General features: G+C 39.4%; 2 protein-coding genes across 2 annotated transcripts in view; both read right to left on the reverse strand.

The window, feature by feature from the left end:
* Positions 1–584: 584 nt before the first annotated feature.
* On the reverse strand, positions 585–4,758 carry RPS13 (ribosomal protein S13). Its single transcript, XM_056493761.1, has 6 exons — positions 4,645–4,758; positions 4,350–4,398; positions 2,855–2,933; positions 1,782–1,951; positions 1,338–1,438; positions 585–662 (listed from the first exon to the last, which is right to left on the reverse strand). The coding sequence occupies exons 1-6, from the start codon at positions 4,665–4,667 to the stop codon at positions 629–631; spliced, it is 456 nt and encodes a 151-aa protein (XP_056349736.1). The 5' UTR covers positions 4,668–4,758; the 3' UTR covers positions 585–628.
* Positions 4,759–5,798: 1,040 nt separating this feature from the next.
* PIK3C2A (phosphatidylinositol-4-phosphate 3-kinase catalytic subunit type 2 alpha) overlaps positions 5,799–22,949 on the reverse strand; it is a 49,140-nt gene continuing 31,989 nt past the window's right edge. The window contains exons 14-33 of the mRNA XM_056493751.1: positions 21,699–21,807; positions 20,825–20,967; positions 20,047–20,235; positions 19,485–19,578; positions 19,134–19,228; positions 18,615–18,795; positions 18,006–18,110; positions 16,878–16,970; positions 16,510–16,639; positions 14,941–15,077; positions 14,114–14,283; positions 13,690–13,846; positions 13,159–13,268; positions 11,803–12,010; positions 9,886–10,010; positions 9,386–9,503; positions 9,212–9,293; positions 8,685–8,794; positions 8,321–8,446; positions 5,799–7,825 (exon numbers count right to left, since the gene is read on the reverse strand). Coding sequence (XP_056349726.1) covers positions 7,643–7,825; positions 8,321–8,446; positions 8,685–8,794; positions 9,212–9,293; positions 9,386–9,503; positions 9,886–10,010; positions 11,803–12,010; positions 13,159–13,268; positions 13,690–13,846; positions 14,114–14,283; positions 14,941–15,077; positions 16,510–16,639; positions 16,878–16,970; positions 18,006–18,110; positions 18,615–18,795; positions 19,134–19,228; positions 19,485–19,578; positions 20,047–20,235; positions 20,825–20,967; positions 21,699–21,807 — 2,665 coding nt within the window. The 3' untranslated portion in view covers positions 5,799–7,642. The remainder of the gene's footprint in view (positions 7,826–8,320; positions 8,447–8,684; positions 8,795–9,211; positions 9,294–9,385; positions 9,504–9,885; positions 10,011–11,802; positions 12,011–13,158; positions 13,269–13,689; positions 13,847–14,113; positions 14,284–14,940; positions 15,078–16,509; positions 16,640–16,877; positions 16,971–18,005; positions 18,111–18,614; positions 18,796–19,133; positions 19,229–19,484; positions 19,579–20,046; positions 20,236–20,824; positions 20,968–21,698; positions 21,808–22,949) is intronic.

Raw genomic sequence — 22,949 nt, forward strand, 5'->3', positions numbered from 1 at the left:
AGGGAAAATTATTCCAGTAAAGACACATCTAAGAGCTAAAACTGCTGTCCAAATCTCAAAGATTACTCTTAAAATTACTTCAAAATGACAGAAAGTTACTGCCAGGAACTGGCTGAGGTCTGCTTAAGCTCCTTGTGTAAGCAACAGCTCCACATGACCTGGGATGAATAAATTAACCTCTCCAATTTTGTTTTAACCCCTCACCTCCTGCTAACCCCTTCTGCCACGGGTTTTATGTATTTCCAAATCTTCCTGCTGTCACTGCTTTCTCCCCCCAGTTCTTCTGCAGGACACCAGAGGCACAGCCCCACAGGAATAAAACGCATTTGCAGTGAATGAACAGGGCACTGCACTAACTCGAGGCTCTCAGGTAGTAAAAAAAAAACCAAACCAGTTTAAGCACAGACACCAGCACCCAGCTGGTGTAGCACAACCACGACCCAGATTTGATACTGCAGGACAGCAATACAGAAACCACAGCCACTTGTCTGCTACACCTGGAATATATTCTGTTTATATGCAGCTTCCTAAAACAAGCAGAAGCTTCTGACACACCAATCAGACCATTTAGAGACAACACCAACTCAGGTAAGGAAAATTTATTCTTTCAGTAAGTTACAGCCAGATCTTATGCGACCAGGGCAGAAGCTGTCGATGATTCACTAAAAAGAGAGAAGAGAGAGAAAAGAAATAAATATTAATTGCAGAGACAGTTTTTCAAATTAGTTACCAAAAACAAAGCTTCAGTTAGAAGTTTACACTATCAGTCTACTACTACCAGCAGCTAAATCACTACTTAAAAATTTTTATGGCCTAAGATTTCACTCTTCCTTTTACAATAAAAATCCTAGGGTGACAGCACAAAACCATATATTTAAAAACCAGGCTAGCTGCATTTGAGCCTCCTCAGAAAAATGAAGCTAATCCTAACATCTATGGGAATTCTGTGGTGGTTACCTCTCCTAGAGAAATGCTGCAAGTTACTTTCCTTTTTGTCACAGCAACTAAGCCATTTTTCACTGAGCTTTCAAAGTGACATGAACTATAAAAGAATCAGAGAACCAAGACCACAGTTTAAAGTGCTACAAAAATTGCCTGGTGATGACTTTGTTTGTTGGGACCACGATTTTTATCCAATAGCTACAGCAGTCATTTTACCCATGTGTAAGTTTCATTGATTTTTGAGGTGATTATTTATGAAAACATTTGTTTTCTGCTGCCTGGTGTGTGACACACACCTATCACAATGCACTCCTCACCCTCTGAATAACAGCACCAGTACAATTTACAAGACCCTGCACTCTTCAGTGCCAAGAGAAATGCAGAAGAAGACTTACTACTTCCAGTTGGGTGGCAGCACTCTCTTGGTTTTGTAGTAGCGAGCCAACCTATGGATCCTGCTCTCAATCAGAATCAGGCGGAACTTGGCATCTTTGTCCTGGAAAACAAAGTTACATTACAACCCCAGCGTTACAGACTTCTCAATGTAGAATTCAGATGAGTTTCAGTAAAGCAAATAATCCACAGCTATTGCTAGAAACCTCACATTTCCATTACCAAAACTTCAGTAAAGTCAGAGCAGGACTAGGAACTCATGGTTTAAACATTGCTTTTAAAATCCTTTTCAAAGACCATTCTCCTTGATCAAAATGCCTCCCCAGACTGAGGAGTTTACTCAAAGGGGGGCTAACAGCACAGAGTCTTTGCTTTGTCAAGCTGCACATGAATTACTGAGCAATTTAAAACCAGACACTGAGTTATCTAACTAAAGGAGCACTCACCTTCCTGTTCCTCTCAAGATGCTTGCGAACAGCCACTGCTTTCTTGATCAAGTGATAGAGATCCTCAGGGAGGTCTGGGGCCAGTCCCTTGGATTTAAGGATTCTCAGAATCTTGTTGCCAGTAACAAAGCGAACCTGGGCAACACCGTGGGAATCCCTCAGGATCACACCTGAAATGAACACACATTTTACACTGAAAAGAAGAAACATACACCAACAAATCTTGTTAAACAGACCTTACAGCTACAATCTATCCAAAAAAGGTCTTCTCCAAGTTAAAAACCTTGCTAGTGGCAAGTGAAGAAATGGTAGACAAAGAGTGAGCAAAATACAACTTACAGAAGCTGAAGCACTTTATCTGGGAGCACTTAAAAGACAACTGACTCCCTCATCATGCTTAGGCAGGTAACACGTGACATCTCCTCTTTTCCAATACTACTGGAAAATTTTCAAGAGGACTCATTAGAGCAACATATTCAATCACTCTATGGATCCCTCTATAAGTAATTAATATTGCTTTCAGCATTACAATAATAAAATTCATTTACACAGCACCTACTTACACTGCACACACAGCTCATGACCATATAAAGCTGTGCCATGCAAACACTTCAGCTCTGGAAGGGTTCAAACCCCAAAACCAGTCCACAGTGCAACTGCAGTGCCTGGCTCAGTAAAACCCACAGGGCTCCTGGAATTAGAAAATTTCCCCCAGGAAACTGGGCACACCAAACTTCCCTACAACAGCTATTAGTGGCCATTCCTAAGGACAGGCTGTAAGATGAAACAGATGCTTCAAGTCTTCCACTTGTAACAAAGACAAAAACAACCCACTGCCTCACCAAGTATGCTCCCTGTAAGAACAATACACACTATCCCAGTGTTGGACTGGCTGATCCTTATGGCAGGATATTATGCCAGGACTCTCAGTGGTATCCACAGTGAACACAGGTACACCAGAAAAGCTGTGTTCTCTCAGCACATCATTTAATACAGGCTGAAGGAACAATTACAATATTACAGTCAGAAAAATGTGGGTTTGTACCCATTCAAGAGTGGTTGATAATCCTTACCAATCTGGGAGGGAGTCAGGCCCTTTTTGGCCAACTTGTAGATCTGTTCCTTTACATCATCAGAAGTAAGTTTCAGCCACTAAAGAAAATTAGAAAAAAAAAGAAAAGCCAAAATGATTAACAACTGCTTAATACAGAGGCACAGGCAAGCTACATGAAAACTTTTAATAAATGGTAGAAAAGAGATGCTTTGTAATGCTTAAACAATCAAGAACTGAAATTGGACTTTCAATGATATAGAGGTTTTTAAGCATATAATAAACCTATAGTGCTAGTGAAATGTCATGGGGGAAGGCAGAGGTAAAGATCAGAGTCTCTATTTAAAAAACTCCATAAAGCCTCCAACTTTATCATCATTTCTGGCAGCTTTAACTGCCACACCAGAAGCACAAATCCAACACTACAGACAAAACAAAGATTACAGATCAAGCCACTGCTTCCATGATTACTGATGGGAAAAGAACAACAAGTCACGTTATCCTGACGACTTTCTATGGGCTACAAAAGTTCCTGACTTTACTTTTTTTTTACTTTTTAGTACTGTCACAGTATGAAACAGAAAAGTACAGCAAAAATAAACACGGAAGTTCTCTAAAGACCATTATTTAAGACAAAATAGAAATAAAGCCAGAAAAAAAAATCCCCACAGGACCTTTTTAAAACCAATATAGCAATTTATCATCCCAACTGTTATTTAACTGTTTAACCATCAGCAGTACTTCAAGCAGCTTCGTATTACCTCACTTTTAATTAGATCTATTTAATTTCAGATTTGGTGTTTATGCTCTCATTTCACTGTTTTTTACTACAAGGACCACAAATTGTTCTTTCTGCTAACACACAGATCCTCCGAGAAATGATCTTGCTAAGGAGGACAGAGAAAGCCTTTTTAAAAGAAAGTACCTTTGAAAGAATTAAGCACAGCAAAACTACCTCGTTTAGTCCCCTTACCGACAAATTAGTTGTAATTATTTTTGAAGGCAATCGATTTATTCCACAATTGCAGATTCGAGTGTGAAAACAATGATTTAATCTCTAAGAATTATCAGTATACAGACTCGAAGTACTTAAAGAAATACTTCAATAGAAAAGGGTATGAAGACGAAAAGAGACTTCTCTGCCAAACGAAGCATCTGGCCAGGAAAAGACACTTGCTTCCTCAGTATACTAAGGATCATGTCAGAACCACAGAGTTTTTAGGGTTAGAGACTTCTGGAGATCATCTAATCCAAGCCCTTCCCCAAAGCAGGGTCACCTAAATTACAGAGGAGTACATCCCGGCGGGTTTTGAATGCTTCCACAGAGGGAGTCCGGGAAGCCTGCTCCATCACATACCAAAGAAGCATTTACACAGGTCACAATTTAGCAGTGATGACACAAAACACCACAGATCTCATTTCCCTTCCCTCTGCGGGCACCAGGCGCTGCGCTGCGGATCCCGGGGCGCGCACGGAGCGGGGAAGGCCCCGAGGAAGGTTCCGGGGAAGGTACTCACCGTGGGCACGCTGCGCCTGTAGGGCAAGGCCGACTGGGACAGGCCCTTTCTGCGGGAAGAAGCACATCAGACACTCAGTGCCCGAGCTGAGGGACCCGGCGGGCCGCGGCCCGGGCCTTCCCCACCCCGCCGCCATGTTCGCACGGCCGCGCGCCTCCCTCGCCGTCCCCACACGCGGCGCAGCGCTCCCGCCGCCCCCTCCCCGCCGCCCTCCCGGTTGGCGGCGCCCCCCGAGCCCCCCGAGCAGCCTCGGGGCGCTCCCCGGGCGCGGACCCGGCCCGGCCGGGCGGCTCACCCCGGAGCGTGCATGCGACCCATGATGGCGCAGGGAAGAGAGGGCAGGAAGGGGCCGCCCCGCCCACGCGCCGCCGAGCGGAGCGCCGGCCCCGCCCCCAGCGCGCCGCAGCCAATCAGCGCCGCACGCACCGCGCGCGCGCGCCCCCTCAGAGCCCCGCCCTTCCCGTCACAGAGCAGGCCACGCGTTGGGTTTTATTCCAGAATAGTGTTTAATGTACTTACAGGAGAGTTACGGAGTCACAGCGAGCCCGCCCGACGCGGGGCCGTACTGTACATCTTTATTACCGTTTAATTAAAGTATTTGGTTCTCAGAGATACACAGACGGAGGGAGGCGCCCTGCTCTCGCTGCCCTCCGCCCCGTCAGGGAGCGCCCGGCGAGGGCGGGCCCCGGCCTTAAGGCAGGTCACGGGGGTTCTACACAACCCTACAGTCGTAAAAATAGGGAAAAGAGCGTTTTCCAAAGATCGCACATGCGTCCAGAGACAGGCAGCTGTAGGTCGTACAAAGGCAGTAAGAAAAAGTTCAGTGCAAAGTTGGAGGTTAGTAGAGGAAGAGGTCTAGCGCAAGCTGCTGCTCTCGGATACCAGCACAAGGTCTGGAGGGACAATTACACTTCTGGCTGCAGGTCAAACGGTGCATAAAGGAATTTTTTACCTTTTCATTAAACAAGGTATAAAAAGCTGTTAAAACTACATTTTCAAGCTACTTAGCATACTGGTAAATTCCATCTCAATCAAATATTTCCCTCTTTCACATCCATCTTGGTTTTTCTATGTAGCACGGTAAATTCTTATTGCAACAATCAGTTTTTTTCACAATTGAGAATAGTGCAAAGAAGTGCAAGCTTGGTGCTGGTCCTCTACACGTGAGGAGAGGCCAAGGCCAGATCCCATAGACAACATATAATCCATGACCATAAAAAGCTACAGCCAGTGACGAATTTGAAAAGGAAGGGAAAGGCACAAAATGAGTTAAGCTATGAAGAAGATTAAATCAGAAGTCAGGACGTGTGCTAACAATAATACAGTACTATATTTTTTTTTCAGTCCAGACAACTGTTAAAACTGCAAATAATTTTAAAAATGATTTTAGTTTAATTGTATTTTGTGCTGTAAGACACTGTGCTTTAATAGCAAACTGCAAAAAAGGCAGTCCATATTGCTTTCATTTTATTTCACAATGGAACGTTTCACAAAAACAGTAGTCTACTTTCCTGTGTTTAAGTGACTTGTGATTCTAATGATGGAATGGAGTAAGTCTCAAAAGCATCAAGTGAGCAGGAAATATATCTAGTTAGTTATATATTATTTACAGGCTATATACTAAATGAAAAATATGCAGAGGATGCCTACTGCAACTGGGATTTGTTAGCGCCCATTAGTATTGGCCCAGTTTCTAACATTCAAGGTATCATTAGCTTTTTAATTGCAATAATTCCTATGAAATTGGACCGTGAATTGTTTAGGCACCAGGAGATTCAAGTTTACTTCTCCCTTCTGTATTGAAGGGAGATTGGTCAGTAGCAGGGGAAGGAAAACTGGATGACAGAATAGGTTTTTAGTGTTGGGTAGACAGAAGGCTTTCCCTGTATTGTGTCCTTGTCCATAGTTGCATATTTCACTTTAAAAGTCTGCTTCAAATTTTGTACTAAAGAAGTGTGCAACTTTAGAGCTTTGTTTACACAGATCATAAACATCCTAAATCCCAAAAAAGGTGACACCTGTAGTGCAGAAAGGCCTAATTAACCAGTGGTATTAACAGGAGATCGTGACATTTGCACTCCACTGTCACAGTATATTCAAATGAAATATATATATTCTTCCATACTTCCTAGGAATGAAGTATTTTAGTGGGAGTAGTTCTTACTGGGAATGAGAAACAGTATTGCTGTGAACTGCTAAAGGAAAAAAAAACCCAGCCAAGTTTCTCTCTCAAAGCTGCTAATTGAACTAATTTCTGGCCTGCAATTCATCCAGCAGTAGTGCTTTTCAACTAGAGGCCACTCTTTCTCTGGAAGCACAGATGCAAATGCCACTTTGAATTAGTGTTTGAATCTGTTCCATACTTAATCACTGCAGTATTGAAAAGTTTTAGAAATTACAACAAAAACCCCCACTGAGAAGCTGGGCACATTCCCTATGTTACCACGTTCAGCCAGTCTTCATTCAATTTTTGGAGACCATGAGTAGAAGATAGGGTAGAAAAAAAAATGTACTTAAGTTAAACAAATGGTGAAGATCAGTATAAGTGATACTATTTGTAAATAAGACATCCTGGGAAAAGGCTTCCAGTAGAACCTGCAAGGTATCAAATATGAGAATGTTCCCCCTTTATAAGGAGCTGAAAGTTAATATGTATACATATTTAAATACCAGAAATGAGGTAAAAGAGAAGCATTTGAATTATAAGGCACCATTATTTACAACTTCCACTATTGGCACTCACTCCCATAAGTCTCAGACAAGCATGAATCTGGGATTAAATGTAATGCTAAGGAATTTTTCCAGCCCTTCAACCTTCATTCTACAGGTGTGTGTGCAGCCACCATAACTTTACCAGTCGCCGTTTCTGTGATGTCTCATTAGCAGTGGGAGTGTAATCCTAAAATATGCAATTTCTTTGATGTTCTCCAGCATCGTGTCATGGATGACACAACAGAGGCAACAAATTATAAGCAGAAAATGCACTGCATCCACAGGCCTAATGATTGAGTTATGGTTCTGCCAACCAGCATGATCAAACTGCTCATCTCACTTTCACCAATGTTTTAAAAACCCCTTCCTTTACCCACAACTATTAAATGTTTACAAATGATGTTTTGATTACATCACATGAGTATAAACCAGTTTTTTTTGCAATCCTCCAAATTAGGCTACCTGAACATTGGTCCAACGTATCTGTTGAAATGGAGAGTCCCTTGTTTTAAGATGTACAGGTTATCTTCAAGTAGGAAGATGCACAAAGCACAAGTGAATACAACTGTTCTGGTCTGAGTTCACAGATAGGGTACAGCAGTCAGTCGATACCAGTTAACAGTCTCCTTGCTCAAGTTGAAGTCCTTTAGTGGGAGTGTAATTCCACCTAGGAAGAAGTTCTCACGTAACGACTCTGCACTGAGCACACTTAACTGAAGCTCCCTCTGTTTCAGAGTTTCCATGCTGTATCCGCTGTACACGAGCTAGGAGGTGAGAAGTCAAGAATTTTCTGGTTAGCCAAAAGAAATTACCCAGACTGACAGATGTCTGAACTACACGCTGTGACCATTCAGTATGCCCCTTTCTCAGACAATGGGCTGAAGGACATCCCTATTTTATTTCATGCTCCCAATATTAAGTGTTTAAAATTACTGAAGTACTATTTACATGCCAAGACTTCTGAATTCATTTTTCTCCACTTCATCAGTCAGTGAATCCAGGGCAGAGAGATTTTTAGTTTTAAGATTCCTTACCCTCTCCATATCACTCCTCAGAGTCCGTCTAAGGAATTTCTGCTTCTTGTAATAACACACTGACCCACTCAGTTGCTTTATGTTTAAACAGGGCACAAAGTTTTTAAAAGCAGTTCCTTTTCCATTTATACATATTCACATATGTTTTTAGATAATATTTTAATTACTGCTTAGAATTAGAGATTACAGTAAGCTATAGCAAGTGATCACATAACTCTAACTTGCCATTTCATTGAAAGTTGGGTTTCTTGTCTTCCGGGAGATTTTGGTTTTGCGTTTGGATGTTTTGTGCGTGTCCGGAAGTAAATAGGTTTTCACATAGGGATTTGGATCAGCACCATCTTCTGTAACCTACAGCCAAAGAAACAAGACAAGTTAGAAAAATAATTAGTGCATAACTATTAGGGTATTTTTTTTTCAAGTGTCTAGACTTTGCAATCAACCTAATCAAAAGCAGCAGTTAATTAAGCAGGCAGTTGGAAAATTTAGAGGAAAAGAGAGACTTTCACTATTCCTGCATCAATCTCAGTCAAGATGGTAATTAAGAAAATGGAAAGTTTTTGGCAGTGAGTGCAGTGTCTCCACTTACCAGGTCTTTGATGTGCATCACCATGACAAATAGAGTGCTATTTCTATAGGATATGGAGAGCTTCACTTCTCCTCCCACTTTGCCTGAGGTAGGACTTGATGGACTTGTATCTGAAATAACAGACAATAATTTCTTCTGTAATATTGGTACTTTTTCATCACTACTACACTGACTTACCACATGTACAAAAAATACAAGTCCTAGACCAAGTTCATTTCCTGATTTTATTTCTAGTTCCCTAACAAGGGCAAGGTCTCTCTAACAGTTTTTGCATTCTCTTGCAAAAACCTGCTTGGAGGTTTGGAGTGAAAACCTGAATAATTCAGTCAAGCCATAAACAAGCCCAAGTGATCACACACATTACTGCAATTTTTGGTATATATGTCCTTGAAACTGTATGAAGGCACACTTGAAAGACAATGATGCAGTTTTCAATAAGAGAAAACTACAGTTAAGTAAAAAACATTTCAAATATTCACACTATAAACGTGTCATTCTATATCACCCAATTTATAAACATCCCTTACCTGCAGGTCTGGCTATTCCATCTATTCCTTCCACTTTGTCATCACGAAGTAATGGATGGAAAAAAGTATAAACAAGATCACACTAAATTTGGAAGAAATGTTACATGTTAGTTAAAGTAGTAAAAAGCACCAAAATTCGAAAACTTGCTTTTGATTTAAATTATGTGTACTCACTTCTGCCACTTCTGGAGAACTGTTCATCAGGCTCTGTATGTAGCTGTTGAGCTCCACTTTTCTTTTGGCTGCTACATCTTTGATATGTGTTCTTCCCAGAACCATCTTATTAGGAAAGCTACATGAGAAAAACAACACAGTTTTCAGTTTATTTATCAGAAGTAAGTACAGTAGGATTCCATTGTTATTTCTATCCTGAAGTGCTGACATCCTTTTTCTTTTTTTTCCAATCTAGAGTGGAAACACAGCATGCCAATAGGTTATGACATCCAGAAAGGCAGGAAATGCACAAGTAATTATTATATGTGATATGACACACAGACCAAAACACTGAGATGCTCCTCTGAATCTCCTCCTTACTGAGAGAACTGTTTTCTCCCTTTACTGCCAACTTTGAGGTCTAGTTTGCCTCTCAGCAGTTTTGTCTTCATTTCTTCCTCCACCCAGCTGGAAGCAGTTTTGTTGCTTTTGTAGTAGTGATGAGCAAGTGAGGAACATACCCAGGTAACTTCCAAAGAGGAAAGAGAATGCCAAGTTTGTTGTGGAGCTCCTGGAACTCATCAAATGTTCGGAAGACAAACGTTGGCTCAACTTGCCCTTCTCTCAAAACTCTCACTACATAGATCTGTCCAAAACACAAAAATAAAAGTAGCTTATATACAAACATTATGAAATTACTTAACAACAATTTTATTTACAGTCAACTCTTTCTCCTACAGTAATCCTTCTCTTGAATGCCTATTCCATTATTATATCCCTTATTCCACCATTTGCATTTCACAGAAGAGTTAGAATTATGAATAGCCCTTAATGCAGAGTAACATCACATGGTCTTCCCATAAGGTAGAGCCACAGCTGAGAGGATATGAAGAAGGTAGATAAGGCTGAGCTGTGCATTCTCTCCCTTTGAAGCCTCATTGGAAGTTCATACCAGGTATACAAAATGTTAATGCTGGTGCAGGATTACAGCAAGACAAGTATCTGTGGAGCCCGAATTACCACAGAACCTTTCAGGTGTATCTTTTTCAATTTAATTTCTTCCTGGTTCTAAAGGATTCCACTTTTAAAGTGATAATTTGGTGGGAGGATTCAAGTGCATTGCATTATACAAAAATAATTTTTCAAAGTATTGTGGGTACAGTCCCAGGACACATTCACATTATTCAAGGGAAATGAAGTTTGAGAGCTGTACAGAAAATTCTGTTCAGTAGACTCATTTTATGGGTAGAGGAGTTAAACTTATAACATATAATTTAATTTCAAAAATCTAGACAGAATCTAGACCATCCTAACAGTTTCCTGGAAGAGGCGAGGCTGTTTTGGCTTAGAGCAGGAGTACTCAAATACATTTATTATACAGTGATTCAGTACAAAGCTCTTCCAGCATTAGTCAGATTTGTTCTACCCTCCTTTACTGGTGTCTTACCAGATTAAGACATTTACAGCAAACACAGCTTGGAAAGAGACATACATTTGCATTTATCAATATAGCTCACTTTATAAAAATGTTCAGGACAATGTAACTTGAGCTGATTAATCCAGCCCAGCAAATAGCAATAGAGAAATAAAACAACTTAAAAAAAATTGAAGAAGGTTGCACATCTGCATAGGAACACAAACATTAAGTCCCAAAGTGTAACCCAGATCTATTAAAATCCTGAGGGCAAATTGCAATAGTTGGTGCCTCTAGTAAGACTAGCAGTGTAAGTGCAATTAGTACAGGGAACAATCCTTTTACTTAGGAGGAACAAATCCAACTTTAATGGAAAACCAGTCTTCTTTTGGAAGACCAAAACCAGAATGTCTGATTTAAAGCCTCCTACTCAGGAAGGAGCCATTTTACAGAAGGCAGCTACATAAAAGGCCATCAACATGACTCAAATTCCTGTATTTTAAAATAATCTCCACCAACACTACTTCTGCCCTTTTTACTTCATTCTAGATGATTTTTAAGAGGTGTTTTCATTTTGAAGAATATTATGGGATGCTAGAAATGCCAGACTGTACTCTAGCAGTGCTGTTGCTGGTTTACCCTGGCCAGCAGCTCAGCACCCATACGGCTGCTTGCTCATTCCCACCCCCTCAGCAGTGGGACAGTGGGGAGAACAAGAGCAAGAGTGAGAAGATCTGTGGGCTGGGATCAGACAGTCCTGAGGGAAAGGAAGGTGATGCAAGACAATCACCACTGCCCACAAGCAGATCCATGCTCAGCCAGGTCCCAAACAGCCACCTTGGAGGACAACCCTCTCCCATCTCCTGTCTTCTTCCTCCTCCATGCCTGTTTTTTACTGCTGACAGTGACATTACACGCAGTGGAATAACCCCTGGCTGGTTTTGGTCAGCTGTCCCTGCTGTGTCTGGTTGGAGGAAAATACACCATTATGCTCCCTGAGTGGAAGCAGCTCCCACATACTTACATAATGTTTATCTGGGTTGTATCTCTTCTGATAGGTGAACACAGACACTTGTTTGATTCGGCCGTCTTGTTTGAGAGAATAGGTTTTAGCAGAGAATGACAGGATGGGCTCGTCATTAGAAGGCAGACCTGAGAAACGCAGCTGAGCCAGGTTGTGAATGAAGAAATTGAACTTCGTGGCAACACTTCCCAGACTGGATTCAATCAGCCTAGAAAACATCAAAACACACAAAAGTGCTTCTGTCAATGCCTCAGACTTAAGTCTAATCCCTATTTCTTACTGACAAAGAAAGGGTTTTTAAGAGCGATCAATGGGCTATATAAATAGTATCATATCAACATTTAATAGAAGACTCAGTATCTAAACTTTGGAATAGGTTTTTATTGAAGGCGAGAAGGCTTTCCAGACATGCATCCAACTCTGGACCCTGCAAGACATGGAGCTGTTGGAGCAGGTCCAGAGGAGGGCCACAGAAATTATCAGAAGGATGAACACCTCTCCTGTGAGAACAGTGTGAGAGAATGGGGATTGCTCAGACTGGAAAAGGCTCTGGGGAGATCTTATTGTGGCCTTTCACAGGAAGGCCATTCCTTCTTAAAGGAACTTAAAAAACAGATGGGGATAAATTTTTAGCAGGACCTGCTGTGAGAGGACAAGGGACAAAGTATATGAGTATAGATTCAGATTATATATAAGAAAAAAAAATCTTTTACAGTAAGAGTGGTGAAACACCAGAACAGGTTGCCCAGAGAGGTTGCAGATGTCAGGACAGGTCTCTGAAGTTCATCTAGTTGAGGATATCCCTGCTCATTGCAGGGTGATTGGTCTTAGATAGCATTTAAAGGTTTCTTCCTACCATAACTTTTCTATGGTTCTAAGTTGCACACACACCACTGCAGTTTCCCCTGTATATCTGAAGTACAGTAACACGTTTCTAACATGTAGCAACGTCTCAGTTACACTACATGCACTCCTCCACTTACACTGGGGCATTATCCCTCCCTCCCCAGTGAGCAAAACAACTTCTCCAATTCTTTATGCTTTCCATCATACTATTCCATCTGTATTCAAAACACGAGTGTTACACAGCCAGACAGAATTATTAACTCTCAGAACTTTAAACCAATTTTTCACAAAAGGTCACCCCTAAAATCTGCAAGGTATTTTAGAACAATATCACTCATTTATGGAATTGATCTTACTTCTGTAGTTAACTGAAATTTTATGATTGTACAGTGTAACTGTCCAACTTGCACAGACGCGTTTGTGACCATCTCTAGTACATTTTTTCCTGTCAGAAATTTACCATTAAGAGGATGCTACTGGGAGATATTTTAGTTTTCCCCTGTCCAGTACCTCGTAAAGAAAATGGTGGCTTCTGCATCTGTTGTTTGGGGCTGGAGGGCATCCTGGACGTACTTCAAATCCTGAACCCCGCTTAGTTCTGGTAACCCAGAAGAAAGCATCTACAAGAAATTGAAATTTAGTTTTCATGCAATAAACCCAATATGATTTTTTACTGAAATCTTTAATACTTAGACCCTCTAATTCATTTGCAGCTGCGCTAAATTGCTAAATATTAATAACAATAAACAACAATTACTCATAATCAGTAGTTATTCATTATTTCTGCTGAATTAAAAGCAGTTAAAAACTCTTTGCAGTGTGATTTGTGGCAGTATATTAGTTTTCAATTTTCAAGAAAGAGGTAGGCAGTAAAAAAATCTTAAAAGATTACAAATAAAGCTTCCCAAAAAGTAGATTAGATGCTCCTGGCTCTTAAAAAAAGCCTGCATTATGAATTTCTGCAGCATAAAAAGCAGAGTTTTTAATACAACTCAGCCTGACAGATCTATCAAGTCTCAATTGAATGTGAAAAATTATTACCAATGACAGTAGGTTAAGGAAGAGGCTGGCGTGTTTCCTTATCAAGTTGTAAGCTTGGCAGCAGAGATCCACGAAGAGCTGAAAGCGAATTGTGGGCTTTTCCCCACCATTAATGACATAAGCCATATCTGAAGTCAGCACAAAAGGAGCTCGATCCCTATTCAAAAAGCACAGAATCCATGAGTTCATCATAAGGTCTCTTCATTGTCATGTGCTTCCTGCTGCCCTCCATCCCCACCCTGAGGTAATGATATTAAATATTCCATTAATGCCGTTTCACGGGTTTGGGTTGGGTTCCTCTCCCAAGTGCTGCCTCAGGTTACACAGCACACTCACATGGTACTGGACCTACAGGAGATCTCCCAGAGCAACACTTGCAAAGAAAAGCACTTCATTCTCTACATTGGTGAGGTACTGAAAATACCTTTTAAAGCTCCCAAACATTTGTGCATGTCCCAAAAACTTTCCGAAGTCGATGTGAAACATGTGCCCAGTGTTCCGCAGCATTATGTTATCATTGTGGCGGTCACAGATTCCCAGGACATAAGTGGCTACACAGCATCCTGCACAAGAGTAGATGAAGTTTTCTGAAGCCTGGGAGGGAGAGAAAAGAAGTGAATTGAGATGAAATGTTAGCGAAAAAACATCATTCATGTATTCAACAGTCAATCTCTATGAGTGCAAAATCCAATCCAAGCAAAACAGACCCTAAATTTCCTTTTTTTTTCTCTGAAATACCATTCTTCAAACAGTTAGCTTTGCAAAAATCTCTTGATATCCCACTTTCCAGCAAAAATGGTTGTTTTGTTTTTAAAATTAATAAAAAAGAGGAGTTGAAGACAAATCACAAAACTGTGTTAGCACAGAAAAGGGTACAAGACTTGTATTTCCAATGTATTGTAACAGCATTATAGCCCAAAAAAATTTTTAAGCTTTGAATCTCTTGTGTACAAGAAGAACCCACTGCTCCTAAACTACAATTAAAAGCAGCCACTATTCCCCACTCCCCTTTAAATTTATTTTTTCTATATCCAATAAAAACTTTTGATGAGAATCCTGAGAATCCATCTGGCTACTGTTTATAGGGGGGATTTAATCTGCTCTTTTTCAAATACAGAAAAAATGTAAGTTTCTTAAACATACAAAACAAAAATTTCAAACGAAGACCTGGAATACGAATTTCATTCTTTCATCAGATTGTACTTAGCCCTTTCAAAAGATCTTCAAAAAAGAACAGTGCTGACAAGTTACCTTTTCATACTCCTCCTCTGTAGGATTATACTTCCTCAGCCATTCAGCCAGAGGCTTGTCCTTAAAAGAACCTGTCACTCCATATTCCACTTGAATTTTCCTAAGTGTATCTGAAGCAGGAACAAGCTCTACCATGCCTTGATATAAAATAAAATAAAGTGTATTTAGCAATCTCCTTAAGTTATGCTGCATTTTTATTATTTCATAGAAACTTTCCTAACAATGATGAATCTTACACTCTTAGACCAACCTCCTTGAAAACCCAGTTAGGTGTAAAAATAGCTGCATTTAGTCCCCTAAGCATTTCTACAGATTATTTTACAAAGTAAATAATGAAACATGTAGCAATCCAACTTAGCTTTCTCTACTACCACTAGTTACAGTTGCTAAAATGCACACTGAAGTTATACTTTAAATGATTAGTTTCTTACAAACTTCTTTTACTCTAAATTGGGCAAAATACTTCGATGCTGACAATTCCCACACACTGACAGTGAATTAATCTAGTAACTTTATCTTCTGTCAAGGGTCAAAACCGACCAGACAGTGGGCTTTGTATGTGGCCTTATTATGGAGATATAATTTAGTAAAATATTTGTATAGCTAAATCATAAAAGGAAAACGTTTAGTTGATTAAAAGAATTTTACTTCTATCTTGGCAAGAGCTACTGAAGGTACATCTGTAAATTACATTCATTTGACTTTTCCCTTTTAATTTTTTGAGCACTTTAGGGGCAGCAAGAAAAAAAAAAAAAACTACATAAATCAAGTCATCATTCAGAGTAGGAGTAAAAGCCATCTGTTTCTCTAAAAAGCAAATCTTACATAAATAGAAGCTTTTTGCTTAGTTTTGCCAACCTAAATTTCCATCTTTTCCACATATTTGAGAGTTCTGGTCGTGCTGTTCATCTGACTGAAGAAATATTTAAGTTGTTGTTTATCCTTTTAAATATCTTTGGTTTTTATTGGCTAGCCCTAGAGAATTAGCTAAAACTAGCAAAAACCATGTTCAAGGTGCAGGACAGTATTTGCACTCAGAGTTCTGTGACCTACTTGCAAACCCCAGAGACAGCCTCATATTGCCAAGGAACTTTCACCAGAATATGACAAATTCTGGGGGATAGTGTGTGTGCATGTCAAGGGCTGGTTCTAATTTCTCTTCTTTTTGCACATTTCAGTATAAGAATGATATTCCCTGACTCAACTGCATCAGATTCCAAACACTTCAGCATTTTGGTTTGCGTTGGAATGCTTTCATCATAATTAAACTTTCAGAATAAGGATTGCTATAGCACCATTATTTTCTTGTGTTGGTTGCAGTAAGAGCATCAAGTGTAACTTAGTTTTTACCACTATATTTGTTTGTCCACTGTTCATTGACAACAGAATGCTCAAGAGAAGAAACACATTTGGATGCCACTGAGCCATCAGGAAATTCAGAACAATCGAACTTATTATAGTCTCAAGTACTGCAGTTCCTTGTCACCTCCTCCCAGGGGCTTTTCACTGCCAGTGTGACAAGAAATTGAAGGGGGGAGCAAAGATTAAAGGCAGTTTCTGGTTTAGCACCTCGGTCTTTTCCAGTTGAGAGACACTTGAAGATAACCATCCTTAGATCCAGTCCCTCCTGCAGCCAGATCTTATCCATGATCTTAATCATTTGTAAAGCCAACATATCTTGTCTTAGATCTTCTCCAACCTTAAATGGAAAAATAAAAGTTAACCAGTGACACAGTAAACTTAAAAGAGCAACAGGCTACAATTAAACTTTCACATGTGGTAGATTTTTATGTCTTAGGGCTTGTTTCATATATTGCTTTCTAGATACACAGCAGCAAACTCACGAAATAACTAAGCTTATTGATCTATGCTAAAATTAATTGACACCACTGAGACAGTGATTATTATCTTTTCTCCAATACAAATGTAAGACCTACCTTAAACATCACATTAATTTCTTCTCCCAGTGGGTCTGCATTTATCAGTGCAACTTTGAGTGGTACTGCATTGGAGCTGAAGAAAGAACAGGCCTGCAAGTAGATTTAGTGTCAATGGTCAGAAAGGACTATTCCTGCTAGCCCAGAAAACAAGACATTCTGACAACAAGCAGGTTTGACACACAATGTGTCTATTCAGACTTTGAACATTGCAATTGTGGTGAATACGTGCTTCCTTTGAATAACGAGCCCTTTGGCTGTTATTTGTTGAATTCTTGTACAATAGCCAACAGTGCTGCACAGTGACGTTTTATACATTCTGAAGGGAAGAGTGAATAAAACATGAATAAATATTTTATCAGCAGGTTTTTTTTGAAATCTAGAAGATGTATTAAAATGTCTATTCGTGTGTTTCACAGTATTTTCTCATTTATCTCCTTTCAAGTTCCTGCTCATGATTTAATGGTTACAGTAGAGAAGGAAAGTGAGATGAGCTGTCTCTCAAACACAGGATTAGCTCAAGCGTTAACAAACCTTTAGGTTTCCAGTCATGCATGATGATATAATCAAGACTGTGGTTGAGTAGATATTGTCAAACCTTGCAGAGTTCTGGAAAAATAATTCACCTGCTTCTCCTACATTATTGCTTGCTGGACCTTCACAATAAAATAAAGCTGCCTTCCTCCCCAGCATCTCTGGACACAATCAGTAACAGGTAGTAACAGGGAGTTTCACATGTTTCACAGTATTTACTCACTGCTTGAACTCTATATTCTTGGTCAATTTCCTCTTTGGATTATTAATGTACACAGGACTTTTTAATGCACTTTGAGTAGTCCCCTGCTTTGCTATAACCAGGATTGCTGGTCTCAGGAGACAGGGTCTGAAGATGTAATAAGTTATTACAGATATATGTCTATATTTTTTAACACAAGTGCCTTTGTATTTGGACACATTCTACCTTTTCTCAGTGAATTTTGCTGCCTTATTCAATCAGCATTTTTGATTAAACCCCATCTCAACAGCATAAAGAGCTTTCAAGCACCTGAAGTGATTTTTTTCATTTGTAAAAGCTTTACCTAGATGTAATTTTTACAAAAGGGTTTTGAAACCTTGAATGTGCAGTACCTTTATATTTAACTCTTTTGCCACAAGACTGGGATTGAGAGGCAAACGACATTTGTTCTTCAAGAAAAATAACTGCACACGCTCCATGCCATTTTGCAAGGCAACCTGCAGACAAAAAAGAAAATTAAGTTGACATTTTCCTAACTGAAGCATCTACAGAAAAGTTCTGGACAAAGTTACCCTGAAGGCACTACTTTAACCCATCAATGGCAAAGGAATACTAGAAACTATAGCTGCTGGCTATAACTAAGCCTAGCAATGTAACACTCATCACATTGTGGGTTTTTTTTTGACTGAACCAGATGACAGCATCCCACTCCATCAAACTAGAAGTCCTATTATCAGCACAAAAACAGATATTTCATTCTTCAGCAGTAATAGGTTTAAATCCATTTCCAATTGATCATACACAGAAACCATTCTATACTTCCTTGCCCTATCACCTCACCACCATATACTTCAGGTGACAAACTTGACAAAAGCATCAACTTCATTAAACTTTGCAGAGCAGCAGGTTCATTAATCTTCCTATACATTTACATAACATTTTGAATTAAGACTAAAAAGGCAATTAAGTGGATTAGTTTTGAATTAAAAATATATACACACCTGCCGAGCAGATCCACTCGTTTGCTTTACTCTTTCTGCTACCATTCCAAAGAGCTGCACTAGCCTGGTCTGCTTCTCCAGCTCTTCTCTCAGCCTTTTTCCACAGACTGAAAGAAAAGCTCCAAGAATTTGCTCATACCTTACACCAAACTTTGTATCATACAGTGTATCCTTAAGAAGCCTGAAATAAAGGATGTAAGATAAATTTTCCTATGGAAAATACAGCAAACAATGCAATATTAACACATAAAAATATTTTAGTGAATCAGGACTACGTATGCCTGAAGTTACTGATATACAGGATAGAAAACACAAGAAGTTTGGGCTCTGTAGAGGCACCATCTGTTCTTTCATTAAAAAAAAAAAAAAAAACAACAAACCAACAACCAGGATCTAAGCACCATTCATAACAGTCATTGTTATGTTATTGAATGCTGATGTTAAGAAGGATTTTTAATCTGGAAATATCAATCTTGTGGCACACACATGGCACCAGCAGTGGAACAAGGAAGTCCTTACCAGTACAGGTAGTGTGCAATCCGAATGCTTCCCAGTGCCCGAGCCAAAAGAAATTTCACAAGAGCACTGTCAAGGTAGGTTTCATACTTCAATGCCTAAATACAATGGAAATTACATAAATCAGGTCTGCATTTAATTCTTGATGAAGATTTATTTTGTTACCAATGCACAGACAGAATTACCACAAATACTTCAGACCGTCACAAAGTGACTATTTACCCAAATTGTTTCCCCTACTGTGCAGTACAGTTAGAGGCACACAACTGCACTTCTGCCACTAGTCAGAAGCAATTCCTTTGGGTTTTCAAGAGACAGAAATAGTCAGACCTCAGTGTAGGCAGAAAGCCTTACCTGTACAAACTGAGGGAGGAAATCTGTTAACTCATCATCACTCAATGTCTCTATCCAGTTCACAGCTGTATTTCGTACTTCCTGATCAGCAAACCTAGAAAATCACCACAAATCCACATCAAGCTTTCTCTGTTCATGTAGAATTTTTTTATTTCTCTTTTTTTTGAGATCAGCTAGATAGAAAAGCAACCATATAAAGTTTTTAAAAGCTCAATAAGGGACCTAAAAGTACAAAGCCCTTTGTCACATAAGATGCAACTGCATGTGCATGTTTAGGACAAGCACACTCAAAACCTCTCAAAACTCTGGCTGTATAAAATCTCCTGTTGCATGTTAAACTTCAGAATCCTAACCACTGTTGCTGTGCTTTCACCACATGACTTGGCTAAGCCTACATCAATCAAGTAAGCACGGGGTTCTTTAAAATTTTAAAAATATTTAACTTTTGCCACAAGAAATTCAGCAGTATTTTCCCCATAGAACACCATTCCAGGATCTTCTACTAAAAATAGTCATCTAATGCTGAACAAAACACAGAGTTTATTTACACAGGTTTTCTTACTTTGAATCAAGTAGTTCCAGTGCAGCTAATGGTGATAAAGGAGGCCACTGCTGAAGTAATGAATATATCTCTGGAAGACTTGCCCAGTCCCAGTGAGGGGCACTAACCAGTATTTTTGGTAAGCTATTAGGATGGCTATGACAATAATGTCTCTTCTCCCACAAAAATTCTTTATCTTCTTTTGACAGCCTGCAGACAAGAACATTTCAGTTTGTAATGCACATGACAAACCATCACTGGAATAACCCCAATGCCACTGATTGTTGTATTCATACAGATAATTTAACACACAGAATGGAATGACATTGACATTCCTCCACAAAAGTCAAAACAAGAAGCCAAATAAAGTCTCATACATTAAGGAAACATTTTTTCAAATCTATAATTTGGGTGGGACAAAATTAAAGTTAATACTTAATTCTAGTATAAGCTGAAATAAATCAAAACCATCAATGTAGTTTGATGCAGATGAGTAGGAAAGGCTGCCAGAAAACCTTCCATGGAACATGAACACTGCTGAGACTGCCAAGCAGGAACAGGTGACTATAACAGGCAGGCAAAGGGGCACCAGCCTTGTAGCAAGAAACTATTATAGCACCAGCCATGGAAAGCACAAGGAAAAATCATTGTCAGTACCATGATTTCATATGTTTAATTCAATCTCTTGTTTAAGTCTCTACAGGTCTTCAAAACATAAAATAAACAATAATTACAGAAACTTATTCCATACCTAGCTACAAATTTGCAAAAAGAATTCAGCTGGAAGAGAAGGACGTACCCAATGGTGCTGTCCTTGGAGAGAATGGCGAGGAGACGTTCTCTCAATGGTTTTTCTAATGTTTCCACAGAATGATGTACAGTAGTCTTTGCAGCTTGAGGCATTTTATATTCAATATCAAAAGCATGGGATGGAAAGTCAATCTGAAAAAAAAAAAAAAAAAAAGTAAAAGATGATGCAAATCCTTAAGTAAAGAAAACTCACTCTTCCAGCAATCCCAGATGTTTGGGTATCTGAACTCTTTAGTTCTACAAGTGCAACAGTCCCCAGATACTGTTTGCTGAGTATTTATTTCCATCTCAATTTTTCTACATGACCAAATGTACAGCTGTGTTATTGCACAATGCAGTACTGGAGCACTTCTCAGAAGAGACGTGAGAATGCTTAGAGCAGAGATAATCACAGAACTGTTCAACCCACACCAGCAGTTTCCACCCAACCACCCACTCAGGCCATGTTTTGGGACTGCTGAGCCATGCCTAGTAAGGAACCTTCCCTTCGGAGGGAAATTTGAACTCTGAATTGAAAAAGAAAGGTGCTTATGTTCTGTAAAGGAGCTTGTGTCCAGACAACTCCCATCTCAGCACACATTTCTATGGATTGCTTTCAAAAACATTCTCTTCCAGTACTGACAGCATGTAATGTCAAAACACTTCTGATTTCTCTTACTTCCACACAGTTATTCAATAACAGATTTGTAGAGATTTCCAGAAGCTTCCCATTCTTTGCCCTTCCAGTTTAGTAATCACTATTCTATACCAGCTTTCAAATTTTACTTAGCAGTATTTTCCCTCTCCCCAAAACCTCCATCCAATCTGACTTATAAGTCACAATATACAAACAAAGCATAGAGTAAATCAGAATTATGTATAACCTGCAGTACTATTCTTTCCATACTTCCTTTCTTACTGGCCACCCCTGACACATGATGTGGATGTGATGAGGTCCACAGTTGCAACAGCTTTGTCCCACAAGTTAACAATCTGAGAAAAGAACATATACAGGCTATTAGTATCACAGTCTGTTTACTTCACCAAGATATTAGTTGATAAATTTGATAAATTAAATTACTGATTTTTACTGGCTGTCATCAGTACTTTGCTTTAAAGGGCTGCACACAGCTTTTAGGTGGAAAAAGCAAAGAAAAAAGTTCAGTGTTGATTTAGCTGACACAGATAAATCAGGTGCTCCTTGTTCTTTTAGTCAGAAAAGGAGTACTTTTGCCTCTTAGGAAAAAACTGAACACAAACACACACTATTCTTAGCTTCTAGAAAAAAGGCCCAGGCATATGAATCTTACAGGCATCACCATTTGCTTGAACTTCCCACATTACCAGATTCTGCAAGGACATAACAAATGACTTTTGCATTTCCCAGTGTATTCCCAACATTAATACCATCTCCAAATGTAGCAAGACACAACTAAAGACACTCCACAAATCATTTAAGTGTTGAACGTTAAGTACAGAAAACTTCTATCAGTCTTTTAAAATCAAAATGTTGCTCAAAAGATTGCTTGAAGGACAAGCCTTAAGTATATTTTGAAAGACATTTTAGGGTTTATATGTATTTCAAATAAATAACAGGTTGTTGTATGTAAATATTGATTAACTAGCAGCTTGCCATGCCAATAAAGATTACCAAATCGTGCCACTAAAGCACAACTGAACAGCTGCTTCTTTTTAATAATTCCCCAATTTAACACAGTTGCCACAGCCTTCTGTCACATCCACAAGTAACAATGTTTTAAGCCACTCCACATACACTTCAGCAGAAGGAATTTTAACTTGGCCATGAATTCTTTCAAAACACATACATGACCAGTTTTGTTCTACTTATATTTCAGTTCATTTCAAGTTTTAGCTCCTGCCTACCACTGATGCTATTTTCAGATGTAACTGGAATCTTTAGCTACCAGCTTTAATTACCTAGGTCTGGATTTAATATATGTGGACTGCAAGTGGGCTAGACCACTGAGCATCTCTACAGCTGCTGCCTACAGTCCACTCAGCAAGCTCTGGCCCAACACACACCATTGTAGTGCTCTGCATAAATAGAAAATACAGTTTTCTCCCCTAACTCACTCCTATGAGAACACCATGAAGACAAGATAAATTTGCAATTC

Source organism: Oenanthe melanoleuca, chromosome 5, assembly GCF_029582105.1.
Source record: "Oenanthe melanoleuca isolate GR-GAL-2019-014 chromosome 5, OMel1.0, whole genome shotgun sequence".
Taxonomy (NCBI): domain Eukaryota; kingdom Metazoa; phylum Chordata; class Aves; order Passeriformes; family Muscicapidae; genus Oenanthe; species Oenanthe melanoleuca.

What these genes read in the sequence shown, in the direction of transcription:
- RPS13 (XM_056493761.1), bottom strand. Translation starts at nt 4,667, where the DNA reads ATGGGTCGCATGCACGCTCCGGG. An exon ending in ACAGGCGCAGCGTGCCCACG is followed by an intron (nt 2,934 to 4,349) that starts GTGAGTACCTTC and finishes AATTTTCTTTAG; the next exon opens with TGGCTGAAACTTACTTCTGA. An exon ending in CCTGACTCCCTCCCAGATTG is followed by an intron (nt 1,952 to 2,854) that starts GTAAGGATTATC and finishes TGTTCATTTCAG; the next exon opens with GTGTGATCCTGAGGGATTCC.